This window comes from Genypterus blacodes, unplaced genomic scaffold, assembly GCF_046128005.1.
Source record: "Genypterus blacodes isolate CSIRO-AG114 ecotype Tasmania unplaced genomic scaffold, CSIRO-AGI_Gbla_v1 ptg000067l_1, whole genome shotgun sequence".
Classification (NCBI taxonomy): domain Eukaryota; kingdom Metazoa; phylum Chordata; class Actinopteri; order Ophidiiformes; family Ophidiidae; genus Genypterus; species Genypterus blacodes.
In genome coordinates this window covers 15,665,072-15,679,410 of record NW_027466879.1, presented here as the reverse complement: position 1 = coordinate 15,679,410, position 14,339 = coordinate 15,665,072, and the positions used below count along the sequence as shown (strand labels likewise).

At 43.0% G+C, this 14,339-nt stretch overlaps 1 protein-coding gene across 1 annotated transcript in view; it reads right to left on the bottom strand.

Moving 5' to 3' along the window:
• nfatc3a (nuclear factor of activated T cells 3a) overlaps window positions 1-14,339 on the bottom strand; it is a 54,103-nt gene that overhangs the window by 11,337 nt on the left and 28,427 nt on the right. The window contains exons 4-9 of the mRNA XM_076155419.1: window positions 9,074-9,273; window positions 8,709-8,881; window positions 8,146-8,286; window positions 3,536-3,591; window positions 3,266-3,392; window positions 401-1,498 (exon numbers count right to left, since the gene is read on the bottom strand). Coding sequence (XP_076011534.1) covers window positions 401-1,498; window positions 3,266-3,392; window positions 3,536-3,591; window positions 8,146-8,286; window positions 8,709-8,881; window positions 9,074-9,273 — 1,795 coding nt within the window. The remainder of the gene's footprint in view (window positions 1-400; window positions 1,499-3,265; window positions 3,393-3,535; window positions 3,592-8,145; window positions 8,287-8,708; window positions 8,882-9,073; window positions 9,274-14,339) is intronic.

Sequence of the window (14,339 nt, the reverse complement as noted above, 5' to 3'; positions counted from 1 at the left end):
AGATGGACTGACGAGAGATTACAGTTGACATAGGGAAAGCAAATGTATGAAACGAAAAGGTTGTAAATATAAATTTCCAAATGACTTCAATCACCCGGGTTAGTCTGTTATCATGTCAAGCATTTAACTAGTTTCCTCAGTAAAGCGGACAACCATCATATATTTCATGTCCCTGACTGCTCTGGGATGCTGGAATGTGTGTGAATGCAAACACACTGCCTGGGAAAGGTATGGCAGTGTGAATAACCAAGTCCCACAATGCTGGGATAGTGTCCCTATACAACCTTTTGGCCAATATTCTGCAATCTCTGTGTGAAAGAAGCTAAAGTGGACATAGACCTACACATAGAGGGGAAGAAAAATATATGGTTGTTGCATAGATACACAGGACATGTCTCACCATCATCCAGCGTGATGTCCTGCAGGCCTATGGAGCGGAAGGTTGGTTCCCTTTCTACGGGCTCCTGCTTGATGTTCAGCCTCTCCCCATCTGTGGGAAAGGGCCCTTGAGGGCTTAGAGGATGAACCAAAGGCCCTGCTGCCCCCGGGGAGAGGTTGGTCATGACTGGGCTTGTAGCCTGTGGAGAGGCCTGTCCTGAACGTTGCTGCTGTAAGGGCCCCAGAGGGCTGCCACCTGAGGTAGGGGAGGAAGAGGTGGGAGAGTGGTATGGCAGAGAGTGGAGCTGAGGGGAGGAAGGCCCAGAGTGGGGCGAGGGGATCATTCTTGGAGGTGGGGCACTGGAGGGTGTAGGGCAGGATGCTGACCTTTGACCTACTGGGTGGTACCCCATGGTCCTCTGCAGCTGGGAAGGGGGCTGTCCCACAAGAGGGTGACCACCTGGAGAGGGCACCTGGGTAGGGTTGGGAGAGCAGTGGTAGCCCCCGGGTGTGTGGAGGTGTGGGGATGTGTGGGTGAGCAGGGACTGCTGGCTCTGGGGAGAGCCGACAATTGGGTTGGCGGCAGAGGGGGAGGAAGCTGTGGGGGAAGAACAAGGGGAGCAGGGGTACACCATCCCCAAGCCCATAGGGTTGCAGGGGCTTTGGGTTGGGCTCTGGTGAAAGGACATTCTATCATAGCCCTGAGCAGAAAGGATGGGCTGGCCATTGAAGGACATGCTATGACCATGGTTGTGGCTGTGTGCCAGGGGCTGGTAGGAGGACCGGGACGGAGCAGGAAGCGGAGCGGGAGCCGAGCTAGGATGGAACGTCATGTGGCAGTCTGCGGGAGGGTGATGCACACTGCGACCCTGAAGGTGAGCCATGTGCTGAAAGGATTGGGAGCCCAGGGAGGGGCAGGAGGCCTGCAGCGGTAGCAGGCCAGGTCCAGAGCCTGTGGACAGGCCATGAGGGGAGCTGGACAGAAGGTTGTCCGATGGGTGGCCCTGTTCAGGAGAAGGCAGCTGGGTGCGCACCAGACTCGTAGCATGTGCCAGGGGCATAGACATGGGGGGTACAGCAGAGAGGTCCAGCTCGTCTCTGTGCTCCTGCTTTACCGAGACTAAAGGGAGACAGACAGACAACACGACAAGACAGAATGAGCATACATACACAGCCATACAGTATGTGTTCCAATAAAATATGACATTTGCTAAGGAAAGACACTAAAAATCTAGCACCACTGCATCACATCTTCCACACTGTGACAACTGTTTGAACTGCAGGAACAGCGGAGCAGTGGATGCTACTGAGTCAAAAAGGCAGCAGTTTTTACACCTTCAACTCCCACAAACTTCCTAGACCTGTGGTGGGCAACATCTCATCAATATGATGTCTGTGAAACTAGGTCATAATTATGCTACGGCAAACAAACATTAGTTAGTTTATCAAATGCATGGATTTTGAAGTGGGTCTGCAACCAGATAAAAAAAACCTTTTGAGTAAATGGGGCCATTCCCATTACTGTGACAGCTCACAGCGCTGCTATGCCAATCGGTAACCTATTTCCCAATCTGGTGCCTTGTGACAGTGAGTTTTATTTTTACACGGCTCTGAATCCAAGGGAGAGCATATGCCGTCAGTCTGGGTGCCATCATGTGAAATGTTATGTGGGAAAAGGAGCTGAAACCCTCCCAGCCCAGATCAGATCCAGAGAACAAACAATTTCAAAGCGATCACGGCCTCTAGTCACAATATTTGGCCTCTGCGACTGAGAAGCAAAGGGCAAAAAAAGGCCAAATGAGATTTACTCTGTGTAGAAACCCGAGAAGGATATCAAAGGTAAAATAGCCTATATGTGATTATACAGTTTATGTGTGCAGTATATACAAAAATACAGCATGAGAAAATTGAGCATATCCCAACCCACACTGTTTTTGCCATAATAAAGCAGTCAGAGTCCGTGGTGACAATAGCGGTGTCAGCGACCCAGCTTGACTGACACAATATGGTTACTGTGCTCTCCTCTGATTGGCTGGCCTGAATGTGTCGACGGGGAAAACAGGAACTGCATGTGATGAGTGGGCGTGCTTGCAAAACAGAAAGGTTGGGTGGGTGGAAGGGCAAGGCCGCTCAAACAAACACACACACATTTGTGGTAGAACTCTGGGTTTGTATACGTTGCCGTATAATGCTCACGTCATTATATTCCGCCGACAGTGTTTCAGTATGACTTGCTTCATGAGGAAAAAACAATAACAATATCAAAGGCAATATAAGACTTTGACTTAAACCAGAAAACAACTTAAGGATCAAAATATATAACACTGCTCACACTTAAAATTATTAAATTGAACCCGAACTGATTGCCCATGTTTAGCAGAAGAAACCCCCACACAAAGAAGTATATGTAGAGGAAAAGAAAGTTTGCCTGGAGGTTTGAGATGGCTTTGCAACATAAACTGTTGGCAGGTGTTAATGCTATTGTAAGTGGGAGCGCCTCCCCTACACCACAGCCATGCTTTCTTTGGAGAGAGAGGCAGAGGGAGAGAGAGAAAGGGGTTAGTGAAACCCTGTGCAGCACAAACAGCGCATTACAACTGCGTCTGCTATCAGTCAAACCTAGTGTCGTTACCCTGGAGATTAACTGCTACACACCAAGGAGAAGAAAGAGGACGTTTACAGCATTTCTCCTGGTAAATGTTAGAGTTTGATGCTTGCGGGGGAACTAAGAAGGATATCCAATCATTTAGTGCCTCAGATTGGAGCTTCTTGTGAAATTCGGAACTATTTTGAAATCTTGGCAATGTGACTCCATTTTAAAAAGGTGTGAATGCAAAGATGGGCGCTGTGTGTTTGATAGTAAACTTATGAGAACAGTTCTTCTCACCTGACAGGTAGGTGAAGCGTTGTGATTGGCTCCTTTTCCGCTTGCCGTTGCAGACATAGAACTGCACCTGTACCGCTGAGCCCACTGTCTTATTGTGGTACGGGGGGATGTCCACCACAATGCACGACTACAAAATCAACAGCATTGCTTAAAAAGACTTCTAAAAAAATACATCACCATTAAATACTGTGCATTCAAATGTTTACATTATGAATACCAAGCTTAACAAAAAAAGCTGTAGAACAGCTCAGTGAATAAATGACTACTTACTCCTTGAGTCTTATCACGGACAACTTTTGCCTCAACTTCCCACTGTGGTCGTCCGTCTAAAAGAAATAGTTAAAAAGAATAAATAAATAAAAACAACCTCAATGAAAAAGCAAGTGAGAATCCTCTTGCATTGGCAGATATTAAATAAATATACAAAACAAACCAAATAGGAGTTAAACCATATTTGAAAACTTTCATTGTTAATGCAAATCCCTCCTTCATTATTTAGTGTTAGTATTATATTAGTATTAGTGTAGGCAGCAGCTGTGGAAAGCTCACAGATAGTGGGTAAAGCAGGATTCATACACACTCATGAAATTGACTTTATCTTTTGAGAAATGCATTCATTTTAGTCCTTGTGGCAGTCAACTTTAAACTTTAATTAAAGAAACAAATTTAGGGGAATTGTGTCATTACATCTAGTGGCTCATCCCCCCCCCCCCCCCCTCCCCCCCCCCCACACACACACACACAAAAACAGCAAACGTTACAGCTTCTATATACAGCTTTCCATCTGTGCTGATCACAGACAACTTGCTCTCTTCCTCCGCCCTCATGCTTTATCTAAATAATGTGCCAAATTACACGCTTCACTTTCAAACAACCCTTTCATTCATTATAATATCCATATTCTTCATACGACTCAAAAATACATAAATATTAAACAAAGAGACATCAAAATTGTCGTTCTTTTTTCAAAGTCAAGTTAACTGACGGTCTGCTGTGTATTCTATACGGTGCAATGTACAGTGAGCGTCTTTCCCCCCATCTGGAGTAGTTTTTCAGCTTTGTTCTCTTTCCTAATGATGATGACATCTTACACTGGCATTTCAATCCAACAGTGCTTGACAAAGAACCGCAGAAGTCTTCAAAAACCACAAGATTTCAATTTGTTTTGCAGAACTAAGATACATCAGAATGATGTATGTTTTAAAAGTCCAGAAACTCCATGGGGAAAATGTTAAAAGCCATTTAATTGTAATGAAATGTCCAAATACCCTTCTGTATGTCTTGCCTGGGTAGAATTATGGAGAGAGTAATGGAATAATTATGTTTATTTTTAAATGTCTTTAAAGACTGCCAGGTTTCTGGCTACAAAACATCCTTTCCAGTTTTCCTATGATGAATCTAATTGTTTGGCCAGACATGTTAGGGGGCAGCTGCTTGAGGGGAAGCAGTTGGGGTGAAAAGACTGACGGGCTTACAGTGTGGTTGGAAGAAATCTCAGTCACTGCAACACTGAGCAGAATAAAAACTCATTTGAAAGTTGGTTTCATAGGCTTTCAGCTGAAGCATATTCATTTGCATATGGTTTCAGAGTGCTCACATGGCTCAGCGTGTGATTGTAGCTCTATACACCTGCATAGCCTCTTCCTCGAAACCCGAAGGGTTTCCCCAAATACTGCTGTCATCTGCAACATGTCTGCAGTAAGACCAGAGGTAGATTCCACACGAAGTAAGCACTTAATTGTACGTCCTGTCACATTTAGACAATTCAGCTTTCTGTAAAAGCCATTCTGTGGGTTTAAGTAGGTGATTTACCTGTTCTGGGCTCAGACTAACATCAGAAAAACAAGCCTAAGCAGCAGCGATCCACTTACTCATAGGGGAGGCGGGATAAAGATTCTTCCTGTTGTGAGGGGAGAGCTTAAGTCGTAGGGTACACAGAGTGTTTTTTCTAACCTTGAACATAACCTTGAATGTGTTTGCAAATGATGGCATTGCATTATTGCTATGTATGTTGTTGACATTTAACAGGCAGGGGCAAAGGGCCCCACATACTCTACCAGGCAACAAGCACCAACAGGAACCTCATACCATACACTGACAAAGACTCAAACCATCCAGACACCCTGCACATCCCAGTCAGAGGAAGAGGAGAGAGTAGACTCTGAGCTGAAAGATCTAACAACAATAAAAAGGGGGATTCGAGTTAAAACTGTGGGATTTCATTTACTGTGAGAGCAACAACATAGTGATTGCAGACTAGACCTGCTGTATCAGACACTATTCGAGGCAGGCAATGTTCTAGCCCTCCTTTTATATAAACATCCATTCTCATGAAGTTGAAGCAGTTACACCTATTATGGACTTATTTCTAGTCTCGCTTCTGCTCTAGCAATCTTGCTTTTAAATGTCTGACTTAACAATTCTCAAACAAATGCACACACTTGTATGATTAGGTCACTGCCCTTTACATATAATTATCTAACCGTTCATCTTACTTTTTACCTCTCGTTCAAAAAACAAGGAATAAATAAATTATCTCATGATGAAACCGCAAACATATATTATTCCATTCTAAGATTATCTTATTTTCTACCCAAGCTTTTCATTTACAGTCCAATAAAGTGAAACAACAGCCAGCGTGGGGGGAGAGGCCAGGGTGGATCTGTGTGAGTTTTATCTGCAGCACTGATCAGGGAACAGGGACTTGAGTACAAGACGCACTGCCTTTGGATTTGCCACATTTTGCTAAAGAATTATTATGTGTAATTTTTATGATTCCCCTTTTTTTAATCAAGACAATGCACCATTTACTTGTTACTATTCCTTAAATGGCAATATCATATCCATATCAATTAAAATAATTATTAGTTGTGATTGTGAAATGTGAGTTCTTCTTTACTTCTTCCTCTCTTCATCTCTCTGACAGTCAGAAACACATGACATCACTGATGGACACAAATGTTCAAAATATATAGACGTACCAATAGCAATTGTATTTCTATTAATAGCTGATTTTCAAATGAATCAATAGTGACAGCCCTGCATTTCACACTGACTTCATGGACTCATCTTTCTAAGTAAAATCCTGGAGAAGTGATGACCAAAACACAGAAAGCACAGAAACTATGGAGAACAAAAGACGCCAAACCAGACATGTATTATAACAGGCTGATAATTATCCATCTCATTAAGGATATCTATTTCTGATTATAGCTAAGTTCTTTGTCAGGCCTCAGCCCATAATCTCTGCACGAAGACGGTAGGTCATTCCCTCCAGTATTCCATGATTGTTCCGTTGTCTTTCACTCATGAAAGATGGAAAAATATGTGTCACTGCCTCTCTTCCCTTCCTTTCTTCCATTCCTATACTTACTGTAATCAGTGCCTTTCTCTACTAAAGCAGATGGATTAGCCGTGATGAGAGGGATCATTTACACAAACCAAATCAACATCGTCTTCCCCTCCTCTTTCATACTTACACAGTCCACTACCTTCATGCACCATGGGGCCCAACTTTCCTTCCTACCCGCACATACACCCGTCTGTGGTTTCCACTTGTGTCGTTTCTGCTGTGCTACTTTTCTACGCCATGCTTCACCTCGAACACCTCAAAGAACTAAATGCATTCCATTGCGCGTTGCTCTTTCCCCCCCTCCTTGAAAATCTTAATGAATGGATTCTCAGGCACAATAGCAACGCCACTAAACTTACTGCCGTGTGTGAGCTTGATTCTGCAGCTCTACAACACAAAGGTTCCTCGGGCAGGCAGGGACTGGCTCAACAAATGTTCTCCATTTAAAATTTCCATCCCAGGGAACAGCCTTTACACGTGTTTTGATTACAGTGGTATACAAAAGAGAAAGGGTAGAAGATGGGTCACTGAAGAACAAACACTTTTTAGTGTGTAATCTTTTCAGCTTTTGCGTTTGATAAATAGATACACGCAGCTAAAGATACCAAGACAGCTTTCAACAATGCATTCTTCCTAATAGAGACTTTGTACATGGACACTGCCCCCAAAGATCTCAACCCTTCACCTGTTTCTGTGCATGTGTGGAAATGCGTACAAATTTAAAATCTGATACACTCATCACACACACACCAGTGAGAATAAAACACATTCATGTAACGCATGTGGAGGTGAGCTCAGCTGACAAAGACACGACCGTTCACATTCATTGAAAAGTTTGATTTGATGAACAAATAGGAGCTTCAGAAATTCCAGTTCCGAGAAAAAAAGAGATTTACACCATTATAAAAAAGAGTCACGGGGACTTTCACAGTCTTAGTTTGTCAGATTTCCTTTGACTGAAGGATTGATGGAATTAAATGAATGGAGATTATGAATCAGCTCTGAGTCACATTCAAACTACTCGTCCAACTTTAGCTCAGATGTGCTGTGTGCGTGTGTCATCCTCACCATTCTATTTTGACTGTTAATTATGTTTGGTTTTATTGTCACCTAGAGACCAAGCGAGGATGTCAACTGTTAGTGTCAAAGAGCAGCGATCAGACCAACTGTTAGTGGACAGAAGTGGAGTGTTTCCTTCACAGAACGCCAATCTGTTACAAAAATAAGTGTGTCACAAAAGCTACAATCTTTCTCACTCTCAAGCATCCAGACATACAAGTAAACAATTCTCCTGCTCGCCATAATAAACAACTGAGAAATTAAAGAGAGAGGGACATAAATGGGACATGTTTTACTCGGCGTGAAAATATGTTTAAGAATAATGGTATTAATTCCACTCTTTTGTCTGCTTCTCTGAGAGAAGACCATCAGAGAACCATGAAATAGGAATTTTTACACTTTTAATTGGCTCAAGCTGTTTCTGTAGCAATGGTTCTAGGCTAAGCCTCTGTGCAGACACAATTCTTACCAGGGCCTTTCTCCAGGAAGATGACCTTGGACTCTTGGAAGAAGTTGGAGCCAGTGATTACCATCTCTTCTCCCCCACTGACCAGACAGCTGGTCAAGCTGGATTTCTCAACCTGGGGCAGCTCCTGAGCTGAACGCTGGGCTGGGAGAGACACAGGAGGGGATGGCGGGAGAAGAGGATTATCATTTGATGAGCTCCATGTACAACAAATATGTATAGTAAGTGGATAAAATAATTTAATGGGTAAATCTTATAGCTAATAGCACACAAGCCAACACAACACCAGAAACATTATCTCTGAGCTGAATCAACATATCTCTATTATGGGCCCAACAAAAGATTAAACATTAAAACTACACAAACATGGAACAGCTTCTGAGGAAACAGTAGAAGGGCACAGGAAGTACAGGGCACATTTACCTTTTTAACAGCTATCGCAAAGGATAGATTAAATCTACAATCTAATTCACAAAAGACTCTAAGAAGTTGCTTGATTAATCTTTAAGTATATGGAGCACAGAGTGTGTGCCTGTGTGTGAGTGCCTGTAGTATGAGATACTCACAGCACTCCACAGGAATGGAGGAAGCCTGCAGCGACAGCACCTTCCCATTGGGTTGCGGGATGTGCACTCTGAACACCACTCGCACGCGCGTGTTCTTTCTTCCAATATCCGTCTCCCCTTTCCGCAGCTCAATGTCGGAGTTCCGCAACTTAAGGATGCCAGCACAGTCGATACTGCAAAGTAGAAAAAACATATTTGGATGGACATTGTCCACATAGACAATGGACAATAATCTATATAATCCTTTTTAGAGGATGTTACAACCTTGTACGATCATAAACATGGCTGTACACTGGATAGGCCTTCCTTCGTGGTGTCAAGCTCATAACTTAGAAACGTAACCACGTCACACTCATAACACCTACCTGGCTGACATGTTGTTTTCGGGAAGGAGAGGAATTTCGAGAACTTTGGTGCTGGTGATTACAATTTCTTGGCTGGCCGTGGCCACTGTTTTGCCGGTGATGCGGTGCACCTGGTAGAAGGCATGCGGCCTCAAGTAACGATCGTCTGCTGTGCCAATGAACATCTGCAGGTTGACAGGCTTCTCGTTGTAGCCATTGAGCTGAGACACGACAGAGAGAGACAGAAAAATAGAATAAAAACAGATGTGAGTGCTTGGTGTCCAGATGAGACGTGTGAACAAAGGGATACGCTCTACATTTCCACTCCTTTCAGAAAGCCACCTTTTTTTTGGATGGAACTTAAATGTCAAGTTGAGGGTGCTGTGATATTTCTGGCAGGCCCGCTGGAGATTCATCTGGCACTCTGGCCTCAAACCAGTTAAACACTAATTTGACTAATAGCTTTATCATTTTTTCCCCTTGCATGCCTGCCCCTTAACAGGGTTGTGCATAAGATGTTTTTGCTTCCAAAAAAGCTCCCAGAACCTTGAAAACTGATCCTTCCATTTAGAAATGGGACGTAAGTGGCAACAAAACATACAGTTATTAGTATGTTTCAATATCCTGCAAACAATCAAAAAAGGAAGAAATTAATGCTTCCAACTAATCATCTTCAGAGTTTTGGCTCCATTTTGGATTCAGAAGACAACAATATATACACTTGTATATCAAGCTTCATTTAAATCCTCTTCAACATTTCTGTGAGGTCTCACCTGGTGCATTTGAAGAGGCTTTAAACGCTAAAGCTGTGGTCAAATAAAAACAAACTGCCAGTAAAAATGTCAGCAGCTTTTTTAGATTCTGTTCTTTGTACGTGCCAACCTGGCTGGCATGGCGCACCGAGCAGCAGCTGCCCTCCCAATTAGTCCCTGGGCGCTCGTGTCCCGCTTTCCACTCGGGCAGGTGAGAAGTTAAGAAGTGGTGCGTGTCAGGGAAGGACGAGGGGAAGATGGAAAGGAGAGCAGGACCTTTCTTCCTCAGAGGGACAGAACAAACACACACGCCACACAATCCCACTACTGTTGTAATGTTGTACTTGGCAGACTCTGTGACGGCAGGATGCCCCCCCATCTCCCCCACCTTGCTGCCCTCGCAACCCAAACCTCCAGCTCAGATGGAGGAGACAGCCCATTGAGTGTAACAGAAAAGAACAAGGCCTTTCATTGCTGTTTCACCCCAGGACTTGCCAAGCCTCAACCTCACCACAGCTGGCTACTGACCCTTCTCTCCCTTTGGGTTTGCGTCACACACCACTGTGTCAATGTTTGGTTCAAAACGTGTGGTGTGGAAGGAGAGGGGATGGGTGTAGTTTAGGATTTGTCATGTGCTGTTCCAAAACCAGCTAAATTAAAAAGGCTTAATCAGGCCCTGGAAACACGTGTAACTGTAAGAAACAGAGGGCCAGCTCCAGACGCATGCTTGGTTTCATAATATTGACTTTCTCAAAAGCCAATTATCAGACGATGGTGGTTTTACAGCAGCAGTATTATAAAATTGCTCATTTTCCATGCCTGGTTAAAAGGTGCATTGTAATGGCAATGGTGGGACAGTTGTGCCGTGTTCATGTTTCATTCTCCTTCTCTCTCCTGTCACTTCTGAGATAGTCCCCTGTGAAGTAGAAAGTCAGGGTATGGGGGTAGCTCGGTTGAACCAAGCAGTGGAAAAACTGAAATATGTTGTGTTTACAGAGTGCTTACGTGAGAGGACGAGCCTCTAGAGGCTGATACTAAGCAGGCAGGATGGTGGAGCATTGAATAAAAACCTTGTATTTGGACGTGCTCTGCCTATCAACTGAATAAGGATCTATTGGTTCCACAAAGAAATGTCGAATAACGGGGCACTGTTTTTAGTCCAGTGAACAAAAAAGGAACTTCGCAACTGCTAGAGACACAAAAACTGTTGTGCCTATGTTTTTACAGATCAATGCCACTCAATATGATTCGTATTTCACATTTTTGTATCGCTTTAATAAGTATATGATTCATTATTTAAATACAGCATCTTGTACCAAAAAGTGATGCATCTTTGCTGTGCAGTGGGTTTTTTAAATTCTGTGCCATACAATTCTACTCCGCTTGGTCAATTTGGTTAGTGCTTTGATCAGTTGCAATGGCGGGAACATTAAAAGAATGTACCAAGAGGAAACCAATACAACTGTACTGGCTGTGAGGCAATAGTCCTAACCACAGAGTCACCATGATGCCACAAACGCACAAAAAATGTAATGGGGACTTCCCGCGCCCAAGCTTCACCTTTGTCATTGGTTCGTAAATTATTTGTGTAATCCTGGAAAGTGCTCTCAACGCATGTCACATACATTCACACCTTTGACCAGTGTAGCAGTCCCAGGGGCTCAGGATTTAGTAAACAGAATACAGGTCTGTGTCCAGACTAGCTAAGCTAATAGATCTTCAGAATAAACTATTGAACTATATAGTTCAAACAGGTCAACATACCACACACCGTCAGCACCAAGGTCACAGGAGAACATTTAACCTATAAGACAGAATAAGAGAGAATCTTATCTTTGACTTTTCCGTGATCCACCACAATATTTGCACAAGGAAGCAGCAGCCATATTTGAAAAGTTCAATTTCGAAAACAGATGAAAACACCTGTACTTTATAACTGGACATATGTTTATTTAGATAATTTAACATTTAATCTTTTAACAAAATATCAGTTTGATTATTGATGTTGATTAAAAAAACATTTTATAAAAGCAGCGTCATCTGTTTTGGCAACTAGTATCATTAACCCCCTATGTGCTCCAAAAACTGTTTTCAAACTGATATTCAGCCTACATTTGGAATTGTAGGCTGGAATGGAAGACTTAAACTGTTTAGCAATGAAGGACTTTGCACATGCAGCGCTGAAATAGAGTGAATGAGATGAGAGGGAAGATTGTTCTTCTTCTCCATCACAACGAAACCCATACAAATGATAGATCAATATTTCTACTGTCAATTTTCTATTGGTTTATCAAAGTCCTGATCCTAACTGTACTGACACTGCATTTAATGAGGCAATTCCTATCGCTACCACTAAACTGTCAACCAATCCAGCTTTGAAAACGATAAACCCCATTAAGTACCATATTAGGGAGGAAGTTGATCTGAGGAACAGCAGGGGGTCCTGTATAATACCAGTAATAGAGTCATCTTTGAAAACCACATTAGATCTTACGAGCCACATGAAAGTGTGAATCTTGGAAGTGGCAGGTAATTACGCAGCCCAGTCTGAATGCTTCATGGCTGTAACTGACATCATTATTCTGGATTCAAAGTAACATGGGGTCAAATGGGATCAACAGTCTTGTGGGTTATGTTGCTTCCTTTGAGATGATGTCTGTGGGAGCACACACAGGCAGCGCTTAAGTGTGTGTATGAGAGAGAGAGAGACTGTGTGTGTGTGTGTGTGTGTGTGTGTGTGTGTGTGTGTGTGTGTGTGTGTGTGTGTGTGTGTGTGTGTGTGTGTGTGTGTGTGTGTGTGTGTGTGTGTGTGTGTGTGTGTGTGTGTGTGTGTGTGTGTGTGTGTGTGTGCGCGTGCGTGCGTGTGTGCGCATAAATCAGGGACAGGGCATGTTTATTCGCAGCAGCATGTGTGTTCCAGACGGCATAAAACGAGTTAACAGTGTGGGAATGTATGTGTGAGACGATAGAGAAGGAAAAACTAAATGTTACACGGATGTAATCACAACAAACAAGGATCAAAACGAGGAAGAAATCAGTTCTGCTAGTTAAAAGAAAAGGCTGGAAAAACTCTAATATGGGTATCCATGCAATACCCGCATTTTGGAACCAATATCATTTTAGTTACTGTTGTCATTCAACAAAATAAAACAAACTAAGGTCCATTACATTATTAGATTCAGTAGATTATAGTTTTAAAACGAGAGATCAAAGACGTAAACCGATGCAAAAATGCAAAGTCAGCGTTTCCCCTAGCCTGGCGCCTATCATGGCACCAACAAAGCTTTTGTAACATATATGTGGTTGTTAAGGGACTTTTTTTCAAACTGCTATAAATAATTTAGTAACAAAACAAAAAGAAGCCAACTTCCTTTTTTTGTATTTTGAATATGAGCACCGGAATGCATCACATGTGGTAATTGTGACTTCTGAGCTGTGATGTGGGAAATCACAAGGATCCTGTGAGTGCCAAAGTTTACATTTTTTCCAGCCTCCCTGGAGTGTGTATACTTACGAATCCCCCACAGATACAGATCGTTGTGTCATTGAAACAAGCCGTGTGTGTAGCCAAAACATACATTGTAAAACTGTTTTTTTTAAATTGCTTTGGTCAACTGACCACACAGTGACACAGGCAGACGCTGATGAGGAATCAATCATACAAGCATTCGTTATGTGCCGAAACCAAGGGCCAGCCGGCACAACCCACTGCTTTCATACGGCACGGGTGCACCTGGATCATCGTTATATTTCCATAATTAAAGAAATCTTCCAGCCCGGCGGTGCCCCTTTTTGGCTCAGATCCCGCGGCCTGTCCAATGGCAGCGGAAACACTGAAATCACCGAATTCAGTGCCAAATCTTGTGCCAACAGGTGTTATGGTGAAATTGTTGTAAGCTGTAAAAACCAAATGATGTACAAATGTTTTCCACATGACAAAATGTATGAAAATACCTGGACGATGTAAAGATGGCATTGTTTGCAACCCTAATGTGAACCCAGTATACAAGTATTACCACACCGAACCACCAGGAAACCGCACTATTGAATCCAAAAGGCTTGACTTTTACTTATAAAAGTCAAGTATGAACACAGGCGTGGTCACAGTCAAAATGACACAACTCTTTCTCTTCAATTCTCTTAGGGTCGTCTTGTGTTCTCTCCATCTCTGCAGCACATGAGCAATTTGGCACAGAGCCAGACTGTTGACAAACATACACTCAGCAGGCCAGGAGTGCTTTCCAAATCAAATAATCAACCAGGAAAACCTCATTAGAAAGCCAGAAAGAAAGGCCCTACTTCAGCCGTCCCAGTGAATCAACACTGCAGTTCAAACAGAAACGTACCACATAACAGGGCTCACTCTGGCACATTCACTTTTGAGACATATATATACACTGTATATGTACATATGATATGTATATGTCCAACAGAATGAAACAGATGCAATGTTTATTCTTCTATGTGAAGCTAATTTGCGGTCCTTGTCTCGGAATAGGCTTTTAAAGAGATATGTGAAAGGAATCTAGGTAAAA